Source organism: Lepisosteus oculatus, chromosome 11, assembly GCF_040954835.1.
Source record: "Lepisosteus oculatus isolate fLepOcu1 chromosome 11, fLepOcu1.hap2, whole genome shotgun sequence".
Classification (NCBI taxonomy): Eukaryota; Metazoa; Chordata; class Actinopteri; order Semionotiformes; family Lepisosteidae; genus Lepisosteus; species Lepisosteus oculatus.
Window position 1 is genome coordinate 24,047,921 of NC_090706.1, and position 24,163 is coordinate 24,072,083.

Below are 24,163 nucleotides of genomic sequence, written 5' to 3' on the forward strand. Positions count from 1 at the left end.
TCCTGAAATCTTAAAATTAATTACACACAGGTCTCGTCTGGTATGTTAAAGATTGTCTTATAAATCATATTAATAGTATTTATTATATAAATATATACATAATATTAACATAGCCCAAGGCTGCACCTCACCAGATAAAAAAATCAAGAACTACAAGTTTATCATTTGTAGCAGTGGTGACACCACATAAGATTTTTGAAGTTAGACATATTTATACTAAACTATTTAAGTACATGTAGTTTACATAAACTATATATTCTATTCCTGGTTACCATATTATCTGTCGAACTGAGAACTTTGTTCTATTACAATAGGATTGTTGTAAATAGTTCAAGTAGGTAGCTGCATCAGCATGCGGAAACTGCAAAGGAACAACTAAAGGTGTATTCCATACTGAAAAGAGAAGAAAAGAAACAGAACCTTTAGGCACACACATGAAGAAGGCTCCACAGCCGAAACGTTGTGTTTCTTTTCTCCTCTTTTCAGCATGGATTACATCTTTACTTGTTCCTTTGTATTAAACAGATTATTGCATCCGTGAGCACAGAATTTGAAAGAAAATTGAATTAACAGCTGCTATTCATTAATAACTAAAAGTTACGTTTTGAACACTTCGAACATATAAAAAATACAACATCAGGGTTTTCTAAGAAATCAGCGTGTATATAATCTGGTACAAAAACTCAACAGCATGCCCTGTTATCAGTAAAGTCTGTTATTCTTGCAAGCCACAAGCGTGCTCTCATGTTGCTAGAACATATTTTACTTTCTGCACGTATGGCTATAATGTTGAATATTATTATATTGGTGTAATTCTTTTTGTTGTGTCACATGGTTTACAAAGATATAGCCATCTGCCTCCCATGCACTCTGAGCCGGAGGCGTGTCTTCACAATGCGCGTCTGCGTATCTATGCTTCAAGCCAAAGACGGAAGCGCCTCCCCTTTCTCCTCCTGATGTTCGACTGACGAGGGTTGGATCCCAACAGGATCAGACAGCACTAGTTAAGGTATGTCGAAATTTAATCCAGAAAGGCCATTTATGTACCGCGACGATGGCTTGGTATCTACTGGATACCGACCTTGAAGGAACATAAATAATATCGCTTGCAAACGTGCAAAACCTGCCGGAAAAAAGCGTTGCTCACAAGATGCTGATGCTGCACTGCAGATAAGTAGATCGTTTGTGCGTGCCAGGCCTCGGAATGGTAGTAAGGCTTAGATAATTCCTGTGATCAGGCTGGTGGTCAGCAATAATTTGAAGCGTCATTGCAACAATGATAGTATATTTAGCTTTTCAGTTTGTGCACAAATGCGTTGAGATTGATAGAAATAAGGTCGAGTAACTCACGCTTATATCTAAATGCTCTTGAAGCAGAAATACTGTATATCCGTATGTCTGTCAAAGCACCATTTGTAAATCATTATTTAATGTGTGTTTTTATTGCTGAAAAATGTATAATAGAATAAAACGTGACACCTTCTAGTGAAAAAAATGCATTATTACGGAAGTTTGTTTTGAAAGCATGTGAATCTTGGCCCTCAAAGTGACACTTCGTTTAATGTACAGCATTAATCGCAGTCGGTAGTCCGAACATCATTTTATAATCACTTCAAGCATTGCTTCGTCGGTTTTACTAAGTAGCATACAATGGTTGGTTAACTTACGTCTCTGTAAAAGTAGAATAAGTTATTTATGTACACCGTGCATAAAAACAAAAACGTGACTTTTGAATCTGAAGTCGATTATGTGAAGTGTCATCTTCAAAGTGAGCACCGGTTGGTCTGAGACGGTGATATGTGTCGGGCCTGTTCTTCGTGTCTCGCTCGCTCGGCTGGATGGTACAGCAGGTGACCTCTATTCAGCATTGAGAAGGTTGTGCACACATTGCATCCATCACAGACTGGTTTGGAAAGGACAGTTGCACAGCTTTAGAAATGGAGAATCAAAGGGCAATTTGCTGCTCAGAAACCATCATTTGGCATTTCAGACTTGTGGCTTTTTATATATTGCTGTACTTTCATTGAGCCTTAATGAGATAAAAAACAGATGAAGGGTGAGATAACTTTCATGTACTGTGTTTTACTCTCATCATGGTGTTTTTATTTAAGTGATATTGTGAATTTTGTACTTCTAAAACATTGTAAAATTTCAAGGATATTGTGTGTTGGTTTCTTAACTAAAACCTCTTGGAGGATATGTGTAGGTCTGCTATGAAGAGGAAGAATCTATATGGAATATATAGAATATTTCACATCACACTGCAGTTGATTTGCCGTCCACTTCATTTAATAGAGTTTTAAGCATGCCAATGGACTCGTTTTAGAGTCAGTACTGGGGTGTACAAAATGCATCAATAATTGGTTCTGTCTTCTTTTGAAGTTTGTATCCTGTCCCTAATGAGCAAAACTTAATTCCGTTGCAGTTTTACTACTTTGTAGTAATCTCAGAAGAGATCACTTCTTGTGACAAGATACAAGAGATGTACCTTGTAAGATCTTAGAAGCTAAGCATGGTTAGGCCTGATCAGTACTGAGATGGGAGGTATCTGGGGAAAACAAGATGGTCGCTGTAAGTGGTTTTGGTGGATCATTAGGTGGCACTCTTCTTTCTGAACCAGAATTTCCTTTCAAACCAATGCCCCAGTATGGTCACGGGGCACTGTGGTGTAGGAGATGCTTTCAAAAGAATGTGTCCTTTGGATAACACATTAAACGAATAAGAGAATGAGTGTTAATTCCAGTGTCCTGGAGAAATTCCACTTTGGGCTTGCACATTCTGACCTCCTGGCTTAACTTCTCCTGTAGTTTTAATTGATTAAATAATTATCTTCCTCATCTTAGCTGCTGTGTTGTGGGGCTGTAGGTGTAGAGTGGCGTCTGTATATCACCCAGGTCTACATATCAGTTAATCCTATATGTGTGATACTTTGAGATCTGTTGGGATGGGAAGTGTTATTCAGCTGGAAAAAGTTATTTTCTTATTATTGTTTCTGTATTTTAAGAACAAATTTCCTGTTGTTCTTTCCTTTTGAAATGAATCGACTTCTTTCCCTTTCCATTTTTTTCACTCTCCAGCAGTTTTAGGACTCGTGAGATATTGTCCTTTATGTGTGTTTTCCTTTGGGTTGTGCAGGTTTTCCTTGGAAGACAAGAGCATTAGAATGATGCCAGAAAAAATACAAAACTGAAACTATCACAGTAAAGAGCTGGAAAAAGTGTTTGAAATATCCATATTTTTATATTGATTAGTTTATATAGCTGTTAGTCTGTTACAACACAAAAGTGTTGTAAAAGTGTAAAAATCTGTCCTTCGGATGAGACGTAAAACCGAGGTCCTGACTCTCTGTGGTCATTAAAAATCCCAGGGCGTTTCTAAAAAAGAGTAGGGGTGTAACCCCGGCGTCCTGGCCAAATTTCCCATTGGCCCTTACCAATCATGGCCTCCTAATAATCCCCATCTATGAATTGGCTTCATTACTCTGCTCTCCTCCCCACTGATAGCTGATGGGTGGTGAGCCTTCTGGGGCACTATGGCTGCCATTGCATCATCCAGGTGGATGCTGCACATTGGTGGTGGTGGTGGAGGGGAGTCCCCATTACCTGTAAAGCGCTTTGAGTGGAGTGTCCAGAAAAGTGCTATATAAGTGTAAGCAATGATTAATTATTATTAAAAGAGTGCGTCAATGTGGTTCTGTCAGCAATAGATCATGATGATATTTAAAAATGTGATTCCTAATAAAAAAATCAGCATGGTTTTTAGATATCAAAGTGAGAGAGCTGTTTGAAGCTTCCAAATCATTTCAGCAGGCAGGGTCGCTATTGGCTTTGATTTAGACTACTGGTATAAACCACAGGCTTTCCGTACTAGTGTAGCTTGGGCTTCATTTAAAGAATGCTGAATGGCATAACTATCTTTGTTTTGCAAGCCTTGTTAAATTCTAGATGCCTTTTGGGTTATCTTATCTTTGAGGTATTTCAGCAGCTCAAAGTGTTGTTAAATTAGACTGTGATATACACATAAATGGAAATACAATCTCCGAGGAAGGACACTTTAGATTATTTAGTTTGTGAGTGCTGCATGCAAGAAGTAAATGCAGATTTTGCCTGAATCACTACAGGAGCAGTTTGAAGTTTGGATAGAGCTCTGCTTCCCTTTGTTTGAGAAGTGAGCTGTCCAAGGGGCACACAGATCAATAAGCATCCTACCGGATTGTGTCACTTGGGCAGGGTTGCTAACCCTTAATGTCCTTCTACAACAAACAAGTTTCTTTTCCCAGTTTGTTCTCTGTTTTATTAATTGTACAAACGTACTGAATTTTCATAATTCATTTTCATAAAAAATGATATCCTGAAATAAAGATATTATGTTAATGTCATTCAGTAGGTAAGATGATAAATGTGCTCCAAACTGTCTGGAATGTGTCTTACTATGCCACATTTTTGAAAAGTGTACAGAAGGCATTTGACTTCCAAATGATAGGTGGATTCACATGCCCTACTTACGCTCCACTTAGCAGATTTGTCTCCTGTTGTATTAGTGTCAGTTAATATTCTGCAGACTGGGTTTGGCAGCATTCTTAGTAGCTACTTTCTGTGCAAGAACAAGAAGCTATTATACATAAATAGTGACTTGTAACAAGCTGTAGAGGAGTTTATCCTGCTAAAAAGATTATGGACTTTTTGCTTCCTGTAGTATGTTGAAGGTTCAGAGCAAAACCAATATTTTGCTGTAAGATGTACAAGAAAACCTTACTGTACCTCTTTACTGATTGTAATATCGTGACATTTTTGTGACTTTTTGTTCTCCTTATTAAAAGCCATTTGACTTCATAAAGAGACCATCATCTGCAGAATCGTTCTGATGTTACAGGTCCATAGTCCTTTAACAAATAAGGATGGGAAATACTCTTAACTTACTACTTACTAACAAGTATGTTAAGTTGCTGCACTCTCCGAACAGCCAAAAAAGTCTTTATCTGAAATGTCCTGAGATAATACCCTTATTTATTTGATTTTAACATTTTGTGTTTTGGCTGCAGTGACTCATCAGTTATGAATTTAATTGATCTTTATGCACCATATATACTTGGACAAAATGAACATTTAGTAGATGATCCAGACATCCATTCATTTTCTGACCACTTTATCCAGTACAGGGTCGCAGGAGAGCCAGAGTCTATCCCAGCAAGCAACAGGTGCAAGGCAGGGTACACCCTGGATGTGATGCCAGTCCTTCCAAGGGCAGACAGACGGAAAGACACAAACATTCACTCGCTTACACCAAGGCCAATTTTCTCACAAGCTAATTAGTCTACCAGTATGTTTTTGGACTGGTAAGAACACCAGGAGGAAACATGCAGAACACACAATCTCCTTGTCAAAATGACTTATTTCTGTATGAGAGCTCGCCTATGTCTTAAATACTTGAATTTACTCCAGCTCATGCATGACCTAGTATGATTTCTGACTTAATACATACTGCACCAACTGCTCTTTGGCATAGTTTTGTACGAAGCATATGGAAGACGTTTTCGTCTAAATGTTATATTAATTAATAGAAAACCAAATGGATTGTGTTATGTTTTAACAGTGTTAATCTGATAGCAGGACTAAGCATTTAATCTTCACTGCCTAGCTCAGTGAAGAACATTTTATCTTTGGGATATTATTTTTTATTGTTCCTTAACAAGGTGTGCCTGTATGATTCCCTGTGGAGCCAGGTAGATAGGAGCTGAATACCAGATGAATTAAGACAGGAAGAAAGTCAAGTACATGTTTTTCTTTTAAACCTGCACCTAGAGGTCTGTAAAAATGTTTTAAAGCAACAACCTAATTAGCTCTAGGAAGTCTAAGCTGGGACTCTCCAGGTTGGTGGTCGGAGACCCCCTTTTTGAAATGTGATGCAATCATGTTATGTCTTTTCAGTGACTGATTTTTTTTTAACAACGGAAAGATGCAGCTTATATATTTACCCTTTTGAGTCTTTAAATGATATTGCTCATGGCTTTTCTGCATTGTAACCAAACATTTTTCCTGTTTGGCAGATAATGGCAGTTCCACCAGCTTATGTTGACCTTGGCAAGTCAGCTCGGGATGTGTTCACCAAGGGATATGGTGAGTGAAGTCCGAGATCACGTCTTGATCGTGTGGCTCTCTGTGTAATAAGGTGCGCAGTAGTTCGCTCTGGACTCAGATCATGTGTAGGACTAGCTGTGGTACTCTTGAACAAGATTATTTGCTCAAATTGCTCCAGTAAATGCCCTGCTTTACAACCCACCTTTGTAAATAAGAATTTGATCACAATTGGCTAACTTGTTTAAATAAAGTCAATATTTTTCTTTCACTGGTAACATTGTAGATATTTTGGTGTTCAGTTTACTCATTCTAATCCAAACTTTAGTTTTTTTTCTCAAACCAAAAAACAAGGAAATAGACACATGAAGAGTAAAGCCTTAAGTATGATTACATTTAGTGGTGTTTTTGTTCTGCTTCATCATAATAACGTTTTTTGCTAATATGCCTTTTTCTTATTTTATTATTATTTTATCAAAGATAATATTAATTTTATTACAGGTTTTGGCCTTATCAAACTGGATTTGAAGACAAAGTCAGAAAATGGATTGGTAGGTTTTACTTTGAGCTGTGAAGAGATTGTACTGCAGAAACAACTGATTTGCACTGGGAACATTTATGAGCTTGTAGATATTTGTTTTCTGCACACAGATAGGTGAAATATATGATCATCTAAGTGGATTCTTGAGTGCTGTTATAGCAAGCCAGCTTCAAGAGTATACTTGACTGAACATTCCTATATGAAGTTGCTGTTATCACAGTAGCTAATTGCTAAAGGGTGTGTATTCAACATGTGGTGACTGAAAACCAGAACAGGTTATAGTTGTGAAAAGCTTGTCAGAACCGCAGAAATGTACAGTAATACGCCCCTGGAACTGTTATATTGTTCTAGTCAGCCATTTTTAACCAGTTTGTGTCGCAGGTTCACATTGCTACTGCTGAAAACAGAGAAAGAAGTAATAGGTTTATTCCATGCTGGAAAAAAAGAAGAAAGAAAACACAATGTTTCAGCCATGTAGCCTTCTTCAGGTGTGAGAAAGACAAGGCAGAGAGCAAAGGTAATGTAGCGGGAGAACAAAGGCTGGGAGAGAGGAGGAGCGAGAGACGGGAGCAGGGGACAGAAAGAGAGGCCAATCAAGAGGTGTGAAGTCAGAATAGGTGTAGGTGTCTAACACCACACATATTCAAGGCCCCTCAGGACAATTCCGGATCACCCAGATGGCATCTTGTACCTCCAGCAACCTTATTTACTGTATCTCTTGCAGTAAATGCCCAGCCATCTACATTGGAGAAACAGGAAGGAGACTCAGAGACCGCGTCAGAGAACATGTTAGGGCTGTGAAGATTTAAGATCTCTCCAAGCCCATTGTTTCCCATTTTACCTCTGATGGCCATGATCACACGAATCTCTCCGTCTGTGTTCTCAAAGACGGTTGTCCGAACTCATACATCAGAAAGACTACAGAAACCAAAATTATTCTGCAGCTAGGATCACACCTTCCCCCTTCTCTTAACCACAGACTACGTTTCTTCTAATTTCCTCCATTCAATGGAGGTTTCATTTCACACCTCTCTACACCTATTCAACTTCACACCTCTTGATTGGCCTCTCTTTCTGTCCCCTGCTCCCACCTCTCGCTCTTCCTCTCTTTGAGCCTTTGTTCTCCCGCTACATTACCTTTGCCTACTGCCTTGTCTCTCTCACACCTGAAGAGGGCTCCTCGGCTGAAACGTTGTGTTTTCTTTCTTCTTTGTTTGGAAGAAAGTGTGTGAGTGTGTTTGATTGTGTCTTTGTGTGCCTTGTGATGGGCTGGCATCCTGTCCAGGCCCTTGTGCCATTTGCGTGCTGGAATAGACTCCAGTTCCACCCCTGTCGTCCTGTACTGGATGAAGTGGTTTAGAAAATGGATGGATGGAGTTTTGCATGAAATTTAAATACCTTTCAGTTTTGACCTGGCTATTGTTTTGTTTGTGTCTAGGAATTCACAAGCTCTGGGTCTGCAAATACTGAGACTAGCAAAGTGACCGGGAGTCTTGAAACCAAGTATAAGTGGGCCGAGCATGGCCTGACATTCACTGAGAAGTGGAACACAGATAACACCTTGGGAACCGAGATAACCATCGAAGATCAGGTAATGCTCCAAACACAGGAGAGTGATTTGGAATTGCTGTCAAGTGTTCATTGATAAAAATAACCCTTAAATGCAAAACTTGGATCTCCTTTCTGTTCAGCTTGCCAAAGGATTGAAGCTGACTTTCGACTCCTCGTTTTCACCAAACACTGGGTAAGAAGTGACAGTGCTTTAAATGATGATGACAGTACTGTGGACAGGACTTCAGTGCCTGATTAAAAGTGTGGTCAGGTGCTTAAGTTGTGTGCTTTCCGAACTGTGCTGTGTTGAAGCATTTCTACATTGTCAAATAGTAAACACTTTTTACAACACAGTGTTTTAGTTTCACAATTAATTTCACCGCAGTAGTACAGTAGTTACTAAGGTGAAATTTATAGACATCGTTGCTTTTCTTTTTTCCAAGAAACAAGGTTTTAAGTAATGATTTGTGTTTTGCATAATTATATGAGGGAACAAGTAATAGGTTTATTCCATGCTGAAAAGAGAAGAGACAAAACACGTTTCGGCTGTGAAGCCTTCTTCAAGAAGACTTCACAGCCGAAACGTTGTTTTCACTCTTTTCTTTTCAGCATGGAATAAACCTATTACTTGTTGCTTTGAAGACTACGCATGCTGACGCAGCTACCCACCTGAACTACTTCATAATTATATTAAGTTGAATTATTTTAAAGCCATAAGTAAAGATAATTACAGTTGATGTGAAAGGTCTTCGATTACAATTACTAGGTTATAGACTTTTAAATTAGTTTTTAATTTTAAAACCACAATCTTGTTACAGTGCACTTTTACCTATTTTTAGGTTGCTTCAGCGGTACTTTATAAAACAATGACTATATTGAAATGTGTTTACAAGCTGCACCTAAACAAAAACAGTATTACTATTTTAACAATATTAATTAGAAGTGTATGAGAAATTCCATGTATAATAATTTTAGCTTAATGCTTGGTGGTTGTTGATCAAAACAATGCAGTGGTATTACTTTCAGTAGTTCCAGAAGAAATCACTTCATTGTCTAGTTAGAATCATATATTCAATTTGTATTTTATGTACAAATTGTATTGTATTTGTATTCTGAGTACTTGACAATAAAAATGTTATTTACTTACTCCCTTTATTGCCCAAGATGAGAAATTTGCTTTGTAGGCAGGTACAAGTCATAACACAATACATTCAACACAACCTAAACCCATTAACAGATAAGAAATATACAAGCATGATGAAAAAATAAATATATAAATAAAATATGTAAAGTATACAATTTATTAATTAAGCAGGTTAATAGCTGTAAGAATAAAGGATTTGTCATATGATTTAACTTTGCATGTTACTGGCATTAAAAAGAAGCTCTTTTGTGTTTCCCTATTGTGTTTTGTTTGACTATAGCAAAAAGAGTGGTAAGATTAAGACTGGTTATAAAAGGGAGCATATCAACCTGGGTTGTGATGTGGACTTCGACATTGCCGGGCCCTCTGTGCGCGGAGCGGTGGTGCTTGGCTTCGAGGGCTGGCTTGCTGGCTACCAGATGACCTTTGAAGCAGGGAAATCCAGGGTCACTCAGAGCAACTTTGCTGTTGGCTACAAGACAGACGAGTTCCAGCTTCACACGAATGTGTAAGTGTGCCACTCTGAAATATGGAGGAGCCTTGTTTAGCGACGAGTGCTGCCTTTTGATTGATTTTATGTTCATCTTGGACTACACCAGAGCTTGGAGGTGAATGCTGCTGTTTCATTTTTGCAGTTAATACCAGTATCACAGTGCACAGCATGCATACGGTTCATCAAGAGGCACAAAGGCACCTTATATTATGGTCCTAATGCAGTTCCTTGTCACTTGCAGCTGCTTTTCCGGGATGTATTTCTTTGATAACTAGACAGCTGAATGTGCTTAAACTAACCCATTATTTGAATGGTTTGCACTATGTAGTATTTCCTTGGTAAATTGAAAAGATACCAGCAGGTATCTCCTTCATTTGATTGTATTCTACATGTAAGCTACTGAAAAATTAATGAACTAACATATGTTTTTTTACAAATGGTGATTGCTCTTTGTACTTATTTTAAAGAGGCATTTAGTTTTTATTGTGTGTTGCCTCATATCTTCGTATGTTGTTCTGCTTTTTACAGTTTTCTAACTATTTTTATTTGCTGTTGATGCTGCAAATCACCAGAAAGGGAACATTTGTTTCATGGTAATGCTGAGATGAAGATGCAGCTTAAGAAAATTGAACATGGTTTGTGGAGTCTTTGACGTGAACCACAAAAGAATTATTGCCACTGTTTTTAAGATTCCTAGCAGTGAAGTTATTTCATGCTGTTGACTTGCACTGTATTAATGTGCCAGACAGCCGTGCAAAAATGTAATAACTTTAACTACTCAAACATGTTATATGGTCTTCTTGGCTCACTGCATCAAGCAGTTTCATATCCTGTAGTATCATAAAATAAATCAAGTGAGATAGTAAAGAGAATGTGCTGCGTTCTTGTAAGCCTTGTTTAAAGACTGATGTCAGACATAAAAGCATGGAGAAGTTATTTGCAAATTGGTCATTTCCATTCAGTATTTCAGTATTTTATTGCTTAATAGAAGTGACAAAAAGAGAAATGATTTTATTTTTAGATAGACTGTCTTTAAGCATATTGGTTGTGAAGAGAAACCACAGCATTGATTTAAAGTAGGATTAGGTCTTTATTTCACAGTTCCCTGCTTTCTAAGTGTTGTGTGCGATGAAGGAAAAAAATAAAAGAAAACAGTATATACACTTTGTACACTTAGATGGATTTTAAGCACATTTTTTTAAAGATTGCAATGTGAAAAGAGGGTTAAAGTCAAACAATCACTATAACTAAAACTATAAATTTGACCAAATCTGATGCAAAAACCACTGGGAATGAATTTAAAAATACCAATTTGTGTAATTTTTTAGGGATACATACATAGACGTGGGAACTACATACAGTAGAGCCAATTTGGATTTTCATAAGTGCTGATTCCTTAAATAACTATCAAGATTGAAATAATTAAGATATTAAATCTGAGTTTTTATTTGTATTTCTCAAGTTTGTAATCCATCAATCCAGGTAATGTATTCATTATATTACAAATAATATATGTTCATGTGGGTGAAGCAGTACATAGAATAGGATAATCAAACAATCAGTAAATCAATTGTAGATTTAAAAACATCATTGGAGTGTGCGTTTTTATTTGTGATTGGGAGATGTATTCCAGGGAACTACCACTGAAATGGCTCAGATAAGAATAAGAATAGGATGAAAATCTATGGTACAGGAGTGAAATCTGACTTCACTAAAATTCCACTTATGTGTAATGGTTTCTGGAACTGAGCTCTTCCGCACTTGAGAGCTGTCTGGTATTTTTCCTCCCTCACCTTGCATCTGCAATCATGGAATTGTAATCTGTGGAGGTGGGAGGTGGTCTTTTTTCAGTTTTTCATGGTTATGGTGTGGCAATGCGGGACAGTTGTCTGTAGACCCTGTTTGTACATTGTTTGTTTTCCCTTTGCAGGAATGATGGGACAGAGTTTGGAGGCTCAATTTATCAAAAGGTGAACGACAATCTGGAAACTGCTGTCAATCTAGCATGGACAGCTGGGAACAGCAACACCCGCTTTGGAATTGCAGCAAAATATCAAATAGATGCAGATGCATCATTCTCGGTATGGACAGCTTTGTGTTTTACTGGTTTTCTGACACAGGCATGACACATCTTTACCTGCAGTAACATCACTTTGTGTGTTTTTGCTAACATTAAGATTTGACTTGACTCCACTTGTTAGCCTAATCATCATAACACAATACAAAATGTAACTCCTGTTGCAGTGTTCCTGTATTAGAAGTATTTTGTACTCTTGGTGTTTTGAAATGTCAAGTTCTTGTTTTGATTTATTATTGGTTCTTACAATAACGACAATCTTCTTTTAAAACCTTCAGGCTAAAGTGAACAATTCAAGCCTAATTGGATTAGGATACACTCAGACATTAAAGCCAGGTGAGTATTTCTGAGAGAAAGTGGAAGACATTGACAGTTTTCTCATTAGATAATGTATTGCATTACTGATGTTAATGTAATATTGGCATTATGTGTACCTACAAAGAGACTTCAAAGTTCCATGAAGACCTGAAGTACATACTTGTGTAAACTAAATGAACAAATTCACACTACAATTTAAGCTCAAAGACTGGAATTTCAAAGTCAGGATCTTTTGACATCAACCAATCACAATGAAAACCTACGTTCATTTTCCCAAAGTCACTGATGGCATTGTACAGAGTAATATCAAGACTTAGAGAATCTGTAAGTTTCATTCTATGTGTGGATATATATCACTGTTTTTTACAGTGCCTTGGTACTGAATCTCCTTCATCAGATGCAGTCTTTTTCATGCATTTCTGCTGGAAACATGTTTTGCTTATTTGTAGATCTGCTGCATTAACTGTATTTTCTACTGTATTTTAATATTATTTTTACTTGTTAGAGGAATGCAAGTAACTTTGATACTACAAACTTTTGGAAGATGCCTGTATTACTGGGCAAAAACATGTATGACCTTTAGTGTTTCACTGACTTGTTTTAAACGGATTTATAGTCTACAATAGTGTTTCAAGATAATATCACAGATGTTAATGACATATATGTTAGTATGTTTAAATTATATTTACCAGTGTGATTTTCTCCCCAGGCATCAAACTGACTCTCTCGGCTCTTCTGGATGGTAAAAACATCAACGCAGGAGGCCATAAATTGGGTCTAGGACTGGAGTTTGAAGCATAGAAGACTGATATGCACAATCCTAAACTTCCAAATATTTTAATGAATAGCTACCTTCACAACCTGGTGTTTACCTTGTATGTGTAACCAAGTGGGATACGAGTATTATTGTACTGTCAATTATACTACTGATAATCTGCAAATTCTAAAGGACAACTGAACCTAAAAAAAAAAGAATTATGGGCCCAATGTCAGTATAAGACTAGATGATAATTTGCAAAATTTAGATGCAATTAGTCCTTAAGACTTTTCATCTTGGAAATGTATTGAATTCCACTGCATTTTTGTAGTCTTTTGAGCTATATATGTATATTTATTTTTTCTGTATTCAGAGGAGAAAATCTGGTGTAAAAAACTTGCTTTAAAGGCTTGTGGTGAGTAGGGGCAGGGCAAAATCTGTTATGGATTGGCCACTAGGTGGGGCTGCGATAACACGCATTTCATGTATGACCAATGCTACCATTTGGTGTTGCTGATTTAAGTTACTGTAGTGTTTCTTTCAGCCAAAATCTCTGACTAATAAGGGAAGTATCTGTTTCAACTTTAATGTAGTGGGTAGGTTTAGTTGTCCTTCACTTATACAAGTGTAGTTTTAAAAAAGGCACTAAACTTGTCTGTTATACACATTCAATGCATATGTTTCACTAGTATTTGTGTGTGCAATATTTTGGTGTGAATATTTTATTACATACTGTACAAGTTTACAATAGCATTTTAATGTTTTCTTCCACTTGCTTATAAAGAAAAAATCTGTTCAGTGACCCATGTAAAGGGCTGGATCATAGTAAATAATGCCCTATATTCTGTCAACCTTAAAACAAAAAAAATATTTTGGTTCTTAAAATTGATGCATTTTGATAGGAGATTTAGTCTTCCAATTTTGATGTTAACCTAGGTGCAAAACCCAACTGTACTTGACAGTACTGTCAGCCCCTAAAATTAAATTATTAACTTAATCTTTATGTGGCCTGTTTTTTTTACACATCATTTTTAAAGACAAGTCATAAGGCTATAGTTCATTTACCAGTTTCAGCACTACTGCTGCAGATGGGTGGTGGGTTTGCACAAAATGTGGGTGTTTTACCAAGAAATACTGAAACACCCAGCTGATGGTACAGTACATACTGGGAAATTCTACACTATCTAAAATCTGAAGATTTTGGAAAAAGGAAATTTCGGTATTAATGCCCACCGAAAGTAAAAATAGCATTTTTAAAATTAAATTGAGTAATTTCAGAAATGTTGCCCTCTAGCATTCTTTCCCAAATTCACTCTTTAACTGTACCTCTTTTTTGGGAGTTATATGAGGATCTGAGTAAAGATGTACTGTAATACACATATGAGCAGTGATCTGTTGTATCACTGATGGTAACATTTTATGGTTACAGATTCTGAGGATATTTGACACCTCTGCTTTATTATGTAGATTTTTATTTTAACAGTTCATATATAGTGATTGCTAAATGTAGATCTGTGGGCATGTATTATTTTCCCACTAAATTCATATCAGTGTATGATTGTTGAATTCATATAAAAAACAAGAACTGTTTTGCACTAAATGTCCCTATGATGCTGGTAAAAAAACTTAAGGTTTTTTTTACAACATTCTGCCTGGAGCAAAGAGCATGAGTTTTGTGAATAAACAGCATTAATCCAAATGCTGGCCAAACATCGTAATGGAAAAAACGTCTCCTGACAATCCATAAATTAAATATTTGTTAAGCTTTCCAAGCCAACGTTAATATCCGTGTTACATCCATGGTGCCAGAATTTGTTCTTGTCTTTTTAAGGTGTTCAGCAGGTTGACCCTCCATCTCTGTTCAATGACGTTCAAGTCAATTCACATTAATGTTTAACAAGTACGAATCTACAACCACCTTCAAATGTTCAAACATTAATGGCAATGCAGTTACTCATCTGTACCTTTCCTGTAGCAGAGTCCCAGGCAGACAGCCTATGAATTACAAAGAGAATGGAACTGGGTGTGTTTGGTATGCATTTCAGCCAGTCATATACAGTAGGAATGTTGCGACATGTGACACAGATGTACAAACCACATTAAAAAAAAAGATTATTTAAATTTAGCGTTTGTTTACCACAGTATGTGGATGTTCTTTTAAACAGCTGTTACTATACTATAGAGTTATAGAGTTTTTCAGTTATACCACAAAGGATGAACACAATATTATACAATGTCTAATAATCCTTAATGATTGATCAATGTACAGCATACGTGTACGGTATAATATTCTCCATGAAAACAAACCAGTTTACTGTTGGGGGAAAAAAACCCTTCATACTGTACATGTTGGTTAAAGCAGATAAGTGGTGTAAAGCAGTGCTTATTACATATTATTATAAACAGATTTAAGAGTCATTTTCCAAAGGACTCATCGACTAAAAAAATACATGACGAAATGCTTTCATTTCGGTGTTACGTTCGTCAATCGCCGTCTTTCTCCGCCCGGGTGATGAGGAATTGGGACCGCGCCTCCCCAGTTTATAGATCCAAGATGGCGACTTGCAGGAAGATGGAGCGAAGATATGTGTTTTACTTTTCCGTGTTCTTCTTTCTATTACCTGTCACCTGTTCTTCGAATATGTCAGGTAAATAATCAGTGTTTATTTCCAAGACAGGATTTGCATTTCTTATAAATGAGATAGCACTCAGGCTAGTTTCGACTAATACTGTAGCTGCTAGATTAGAGATGCCACCTGGGTAGTTGCAGCTATACAGCTTTTTCTGTACCCCACCTAGCAAAACGTGTGGATTCTTTGCTGTAATTTACATGCACCAAAGCAGCCAGTCTAAAGAAATATTCCTAAACTCAGTGAGGAATACAGGAGGAACTAAAACGGGGTGTAGCTATACTACAGCACGTTGACACCGTACAGTCGAAAAATAAAAATATAAAAGAAGACTAAAATTTAATTTTCTTTGATGTCGATTAGATAAAAGGACTTTTTGGTTGCTTCTAAGCCATCCCAGTGCACTGTGTATTGTGATTTATGTATCTTTTTAGTTCACGTTCAAAGTTATGGAGTAGCGACAATGAGTAGCTAAAAATGTGACAGTTGTTAACTGCCGGTACCGACATGCTGTTCTCTCGTTTTATGGCCTTGTTCCTTAATGTGTCGGCCATTGGGTTTCCTAAGAAATGTGATTTTAATGTTGAAATATTTCAGATGAGTGCGAGATAAATCAAACAACAGTAACTGCGGTCTTGATTACAGTTAATTTGTAAATTAGCCTTTAATACGTGCAAAACAATAGAAAAAATTGGGATTATTCACGTCGGTCGTATGTACTGTGAACACCAGACTGAGAAAAAAGGAACGCAACAGTATCTCTTGGTTAGTTTTTAATCTGCGGGTGGTGCTTTAATTTTGCAAAGATTAACAAAAGGGTGAATTATACTATCATGTTTTGTGCAGTGAACTCCGAGTCATTACCACTAGTTGAAGGATTCAGAAGAAAATAGATCTCAAATGTAAAACATTTAGAAATAAAGTTAGGTCTAGAGAAAATTAATTTTAAGCAGTAGTTGCAGAGTAACTCTGTCATATTCATTGAAAAACAATGGTTGTCTGTAAATATGTATTTACAGAAATTATTGTTTTATATTAAGTTTATTTCGCCTTGCATACTTGGTAATTCACATGAATCTATTTTGTACGTTTACTTTAATCCATTCAGCAGTCCAAAGGTTTTATCGGATTAATGTATTATTTCTTCAGTTACAGGAGGATTATACCATCTGTTGATGCTGGTTACTTATTTCCACAAAGTAATGAAAACCACAGTTTCGTTTTCTCAGTCACTGGCTGACAATGGAATAAATGCAAAGCTTTAAGAACAATCACATTGTTTCACTAGGTTTTAGGTCCCATGTTTCTTAAATTTTATATGCTCCTAGATTCTGAAATACATTTTGAGAAAGGAACTTTAAAAAAAAAAACATCTTCTGGAGCTACATCACTTCAGTGTTCTGCACTGGACATACAGTTAAGAACCCAGTGAATAACCCAACACTAGACAAATAATTGATAAAACTGTGGTAAAATAATCCTTTCTTGTGTTTTATCATTATTAGTTTATTGATCTTGCAAAAAAGCTGTCTGCAGTTATTAAAGTTTAAGAAACAGGAGCTGTATATAGGTGCATAAGTTAGGAGGCTCCAATGCACGTACACAGAGGGAGTTTATTCAGCTTCATTAGTGCATGGTTTCAGGAATGAATGGGTTTATTTAGTTCAAGGTCTCCTGCTTGGGTTTAGACTGTAATTTTGCAGGCTCTGAATGGGGTCTCCTGGGACCTAGGATTGAATGAATCATTCCATTGATTAGAAGTCAAATGATAGGTTCCATTATGGAGGTATTTATTTCACACTTTGAACATATCTCAGTTTGTTTTAACTATTTGCTTTGAGAGCATAGTAAAAGAATAATTTGTATAGATGTACTAAGCTGGTGGAAACGTTTAGGAGAATAAATCTAGAAAACCATATTTTTTTAAATCAAAATTTAATTGACTTAAATAATATTTTTAAAACTAGTTCAGCAATTTAAGTATTTCCAATCTGGACACTAGTCAACCGCTGACATTATAGTGAGAAATCCTAGAAGTTCAGTGGAACCAGCTAGAACACGTTTCTTTAATCATTATATAGGGGGGCTTGAAGCTCCCCCACCCATACTGTACCTAATATTCTGAAATCCATAAAGAAAACTCAGGTTAGGTTTTAGACAGTTTTTTTAAGGCTCCCTTTTTTAAGACTCTTTAGCTCTTGTAAATAGTTTTCTAAAGTAACCGTTGTGTTGTTACATACATTTATTGTAAAAAGATTTTAGAGTTGTGAATAATCAAAGAGAAATAGTCTAGGAGAATTATAGTCCATAACTGAATACAGCTGACTGGTCACATTTGATCAAATGCCAAATGCTGTTTTTGCAAAAGCAAAAATTTAGCTTATATAAATTCAGATGGGGCCACAACTATTATGGAACGTGCCTGTGACCTTTGACCTATCTTTTAGGTGACATACAGTACAAAAGTGTCTTATACTGTAGCTCCTTAGAGCATGCATTTATAGTCATGCTTATTCTATATACACTCCTACCCCAGTATAAGAACATTGGGTACATGAATTTCTCTTTCAAAAATGTTTTTGTCTGTAAAATTTGATATGTCATCTTGGACTCTAATACTTGCTGCTTGCTGCCCTATATCATTTTATAACTAATCATATCTGCAAACCTAAATACTTTTTTTACAGATCCACAAGGACTGAACACGCCTAATAATTCTACATCACAGCCTCCTAGAATTTCTGTTGAGCCGGAGAAAAATATGCAAGGATCCAACAAGGACACTTCATCTGATTCTGCTGCTCCCCGTATACTTCCTACCCCTGCTCCTGCTACCACTGTTTCTACCACCAGCACTCCTACTCCTGCTGCTAAAACTACCACCACGGCTGCACACAAGCCTTCTTCCACCAGTGCGACCTCTGCCGCCACCACCCCGCAGGCGGGTGCCACCTCTAGCCCTTCCGCTGCTGGACGCGATGGAACGAGGGACGACACGCTGCTCGAGGAGCCAATTTACGACAACGACGACACGTCCCCCTCCTCGCCTGCGGAAGACACGGAAGATTATGGCGAGGGTTACCAAGATGGCGAAGAGGAGGGGGATCATGACGGGGGAGAAGAGAACCAAGTGGATTCCATCTACAGTGTTAAAGGCTCCAATGCGATGGGCAGCCGTTTCAAAGACACCACCATCTACACGCCCGAAGATGAGGACTCCCACTTTTTTTTCCACCTTGTGATCATCGCCTTCCTGGTTGCCATCGTCTACATCACCTACCACAACAAGAGAAAGGTTTGTCATTTTGATTGCCACCATTTAAAAAAAAAATGTCTGACCAGCAGTCCGTTCTTTATTTGTTACGCTTTTGTTTCTGAATTTTCGTTAGCCGCTGACAGCCACCGTGCACATATAAGACTCGCCCCAAACAAGAAACTGCATGAGAAAAAAACACATTTCTAATCGTCTCATCCTGTAAATATTTGTATATTGCATATATATTAACATAAGAAAATGACTGCGTGTGAAAAGTAGCTAAGCCAAATAACAATAAACCTGGTTTTAAAGAGTGTTCAAGCAAGAATTCCTTGAGTTGCCCATGTAAAGAACAGACCTGTTTTTTTTAATGGGAACATGCTGTATCTTTGCAGTGTTTAAGAAACAAAAATGTCTTGTGACACAGGCCTTATAGAATAATTCCACTTGAAGACCTAGAACTCTAAGGCTTGCATGATTGAGCAGTGTGAACTGTTTTAAGAGTGTTTCATTCATTATTTATTTAGTTCATGAAAATATTTTAGTTTCATACTATTTTCAGAAGTTTCTAGTATCTCTTATTAGCTTATGCTGCTCTAATTGGTAGAAAGAAGGCAGCAGAGATGACCAGATTTAGGTATTGTTTGTCTTTCATGTTTGTATTGAATTTATATTTGTGGCAGTAATTTGCCAGACACTGCATTCTTTATATATGACTAACGATTTACAGAAGTTTGTCTTTAAGTGGCCTTTGGAGTAAGTGACAGATTTGTGATTTATTTTTCCGCTACAGATTTTCCTCTTAGCTCAGAGAAGAAGATGGAGAGATGGCCTTTGTTCCAGAAGTGTGGAATATCACAGATTGGACCAAAATGTCAATGAAGCCATGCCTTCTTTGAAGATGACAAATGATTACATTTTCTAAACCAGGTGTCAAAACTCAAATCCTTTTATTTCCATCTGCAAAGAATGTACTGATGAGGTGTTGATAATGTCATTTTATCTTGAGCTTAAAAGGCATCATACTTTGGCTTTGACAACTCTTTGGTGCCACTATACTTGTACCCTTATCTGTTTATTCCTATGTAACATGTCATAGCAGTACTATTTCCTCTAGTTAGTAATGGAAAGAACTATCCTTTTTTCAGTTGGTTAATCACTACTTAATTCAAATGGTCACACTGTTATTTGAAGGATTATAAAATATTTTTATATTATGCATTAAAAATTGTGATCCTTAAGCAGTAATGGCAGCCTTATGTCATTTAATCTGGATTTCAGCGCACATCTATACTTTGTTTTTGTTAATATGATAAATCCGTCTTTTAGCCATGTTTTTACTTAATCTTGCTAGAAAGCACAATAAATAGTTTTTTGGGGTATTCTAATCTGGTAACTACAGATTACATATATGGTGTTAAACACTGAAAATGAAATTCCCAAATAATTCATATAAATTAGATGTTGCGAAACCATTTAAATGTTAAGCATGTGTAGTATGTGTGTTTGCTTTATACATTTATACACTAATCTTTATACATATTTAAGTCTAAAAATTGAGGACTTTGCAGACCCAGTAGAAATGAAACTTTCTTCATATACCTCAGTAAAGGGCTAGTCTTAGTTTTCATGTTTGATTGGAAGTTTATTTTTAGATGGAAAAAATGGAACTTTATAAGAAATGGTAGCAATAGGTAGTGATTAAATCTTTATATTTTGTAGGTTGAGACTTGGGATTTATTCAGAAAACTCAATTATACATTCTTCTGTATTTAAAGTTAGTTAAACTTACACCAATATTGCTCCTTACTATCATAGCTATCAGCAATAATTAAATATTGTACTTGAAAGGCTCACAGTTACTGTGCCCCAGTTAAATGGTAAAATGATTTTAGTCTGCCCTGAGTGGCTTCAGTGAATTCTTATGAACACCGTGGACAAAACGTAGCATTTTTTCCTCCCTTACCATTGAGTGAATAATCTTATGTTTAAAACTGTTTTTGAAGCATTGCCTTAACAACTGCCACTCTGCTGGGAATTACAGTATAGCATGTGCTAACATACTGTACCATGAATGACTATTGTCTTTATGATTACCATTCTTACTACTGTTAACAGAACCAATGAATTGAATTCACTGTGATTTAAGAAAAACCTCAAAATGTAATATTTCAAAGCGTTTCATTTTAATGAGCATTTAAAACCCAGTCTAGAAATATTATGCAATTAATAAAAATGCTTGTCTTGAAATGTTAGGTGGTGGCGCTGTACATAAGCCCTACAGTACATGATAAACTGATAGCTGATCAACTTTCTGAAGGAGAGGAAAAATGTTTTGCTTACCTGTTACATTTTCTTTTAGATTTTCAAATGAATGAAGGGAAAGTTGTGTTTCTGATGATCTGCACTAAAGTCTAGAGACATCTTGCATTGAAGGAAAACTGAAATACTAGAAATACACCATTTTAGGAAGGTGTATGGATCTGTAACTTTCATTATGCAAGCAACGTTGAAAGAATTGTAATTATGTTTTTTATTCTGGTGCCCCATGTAGTAAACATTTTCTGTCAGATTCAGGCCTTTTTCTCAAAACATTAAAATAATATACATGGTAAGCTATGGCACTTTTGGTGGATTCAAACTGAAAGCTTTTCTGTAATGTTACTTTGAGGCACTAGAAAAATAGGGTCCTTTTTTATGGCTTCGGTGAAGTCTTTCTCAGTGCAAGTACCATTGAAAAGATTTAGAAGGGCAGAGGTTTTGCTTTTGAATTGTAGAGAGTGCTTATTGCTGTCTGTTAGAGTACTTGCTAATTTGATTCAGAGTTAAATGTCCAGCTGTACTACTGGAAAACTTTATAGTAAAAGAAAATTGACGGTACTCATAGAAGATATTTGAATTTCACAATATTGGCCTTAGTAAAAATTAAAATGCCACGTCTGTTTTATGTACTTTTGATTTTATATTTTTAATACACTTTATGTATTTAATTTGTTTCCGGATTGTATGTGCTAACTGGTCTAGGGTGTTGTAAAAGTTGATTTGAAACATGACTCAATTTCCTTGTATATAAAATATTTTGTAGCATGTTAGTATGAGAGGGAAATTTTGTCATGCGTGGTGCTGTAATAAAGTGTAGGCTTTGAAACCCAATTGTTTATAGGCACAGCTTTAGAGATCTGCTCTTTAAAATTGCTGCGATTTATTTTGACAGAAAAGCTCAAATGTACATGGGACATTTTGTTGGACTATCACTGGAAATGCTGTTTTTATTTTAAATACATTTTTGTTGAAATATGGCTTGTGTTTTTTTTACTTTGTCCTTGTCCTTGAGATGTTGGTCCAACTGACCACTAAAGGGCACTCTTTACCCTGGAAACGAATGACCACAACAATGTCTCTATGTGGTCAGTATGGACACTGCTGTGGGGGGTGTCTTGCTTCAGACTAGATGTTAATGTGTTGGGTATTTGGTAATTAATTTTGAACTTTTGGAGGAATAAAGGCTAAATTCCACTTTGGACCAGCACAATCTGGTAACTCTTAATCCATCCATTCACTTTCTAAACACTTCATCCAATACAGAATTGTGGGGGAGCTGGAGTCCTTGTCAGCAAGCAACACGCGCAAGGCAGGGCACTTCCTGGATAGGATGCCATTCCTTTGCAGGGCACACACGGACACAGACACTGTCTACCTTAATTCAGCTGATGAGGCAGTTTCTTACTTCTCCTCCTGTTATGTGATGTAGTGAGGGTTGCTCATACGTAATGGCTGCCACAAGTCACCCAGGCACACTTCAGAGGTAGAAGAAGTGGATCCTCTCTCGTATACATGAAGCTGTACATATACAAGCTTTTCTTAATAGTATTTCTAGACATGAAAATATGTTGGTGTTTATCGTAAACAAGTTTCTACCAGTGGGTTTGATTTCTCACTAGTTAAAACCTGAAATCTGAATTCAGCACATTTTACAGAAACAGGTGAGATTAGATCCATATGTGCTCACCAGAGCCCGATTTGTGTGATGTTTTAAATTCCTGTTTAATTTTGCAAAGATTAAATACTGCACTTCAATTATCAGAAATTTCTCAGTATACATAAGTAGGTAATAATTAAATATTTCCTCCATATTTTAATGGAATGCAATTCAATAAATGATCTTTCCTGATTCTCTAAATGTGCGTTAGACTTTTAGTCTGCTGAGCTATAAATTCTTTGTGCATCACAATCTAATTGGAGACTACAGTAAGTGAATAAAAAGCTATCTGAACATTTATCAACAGCTTTTGAAAGAATTGATTTTGAGAGGGCAAACTTTGTCTTCTTGGTTTGGTGTTTATGCATACTGTAGGACAACAATTCACACTGATGGTGATCAATATAACCATTGAATCCTATAGGCCCAATTGTTTGCCGATTAACAAATTAAGTTGTGTTTGTACTGTTTTATATTATTTTAGATGCATTGTTGATGTAAGGACAGGTACACTGGTACACTGAGGACACAGTAATACCACAATATCACAGAAATTGTCCTCAGTCTTTTTTTTTGCATCAGCTGTAGTGTACCATCTGTTCACTGATGACATTACTGAAGCAGGAGAGTGAGATCAACGGCTTTCTGCAGGAGCACGATCAGATTATAACACATTTGATCCGCAAGGGGAGGTGTGCCTTGGTCTTATCTGAGACGCACCTTTCACACGGTGAAGGAGTGGTAATTACATATCTGTACTACACTTCCAGGAATAGGTGGGGGAAGCTGGGTTTATTAGTGTGCTACCTTGATCCAAACAAACTGGTGTTTTAAAAAAATATTTATTCAAGAATAGTGTTCTTGAAGACCATGCATATGCTTTGCCATCTGAAAGTGTGGTTTGGAGCACCTTTGCATTTCAGCATTTTGCTGGTGGAATGAGGAAGGGGTGTTACTAGCTTTTTTCTTTCCTATATATGGACTGTTGAGCTGTTTCCTACGGGTGAACTGGAAATACCGGCATGTACTTACATAATCGCTGTACTAAAAGTAAATGCAATAACCTTGGAGGAAAATCAGAACATAATCAGCTATTTCAGTTTTAAAATCAGCTATTTCAGGTTAAATATACAGTATGTCAATTTCAGTTTTGCTTCGAATACTACATTGCAGGCAAAGGCTCTTTTTAAAAAGATTAAATATACCAAAAAATCCAAAATCATCATCTCAGTTTTCTATTCTATCCATTTTCTAACCACTTCATCCAAATTGGGGTCAGTGGAGAGTCTGAGCCTATCCTGGTGAGTAATGGCCGCAAGGCAGGGTACACTATGGATGGAATG

The 24,163-nt window shown here is 36.7% G+C and overlaps 2 protein-coding genes across 2 annotated transcripts; both read left to right on the forward strand.

The window, feature by feature from the left end:
- The first annotated feature begins 903 nt into the window (after positions 1-903).
- vdac1 (voltage-dependent anion channel 1) lies at positions 904-13,952 on the forward strand. Its single transcript, XM_006631788.3, has 9 exons — positions 904-1,009; positions 6,047-6,116; positions 6,576-6,625; positions 8,054-8,206; positions 8,307-8,359; positions 9,591-9,818; positions 11,734-11,884; positions 12,159-12,216; positions 12,908-13,952. The coding sequence occupies exons 2-9, from the start codon at positions 6,050-6,052 to the stop codon at positions 12,997-12,999; spliced, it is 852 nt and encodes a 283-aa protein (XP_006631851.1). The 5' UTR covers positions 904-1,009; positions 6,047-6,049; the 3' UTR covers positions 13,000-13,952.
- A 1,423-nt stretch (positions 13,953-15,375) lies between these two features.
- c11h5orf15 (chromosome 11 C5orf15 homolog) lies at positions 15,376-22,140 on the forward strand. Its single transcript, XM_006631856.3, has 3 exons — positions 15,376-15,603; positions 18,273-18,880; positions 19,635-22,140. Exons 1-3 carry the CDS (start codon positions 15,414-15,416, stop codon positions 19,764-19,766), a joined length of 930 nt encoding a protein of 309 aa, XP_006631919.2. The 5' UTR covers positions 15,376-15,413; the 3' UTR covers positions 19,767-22,140.
- The last annotated feature ends 2,023 nt before the right edge of the window (positions 22,141-24,163 follow it).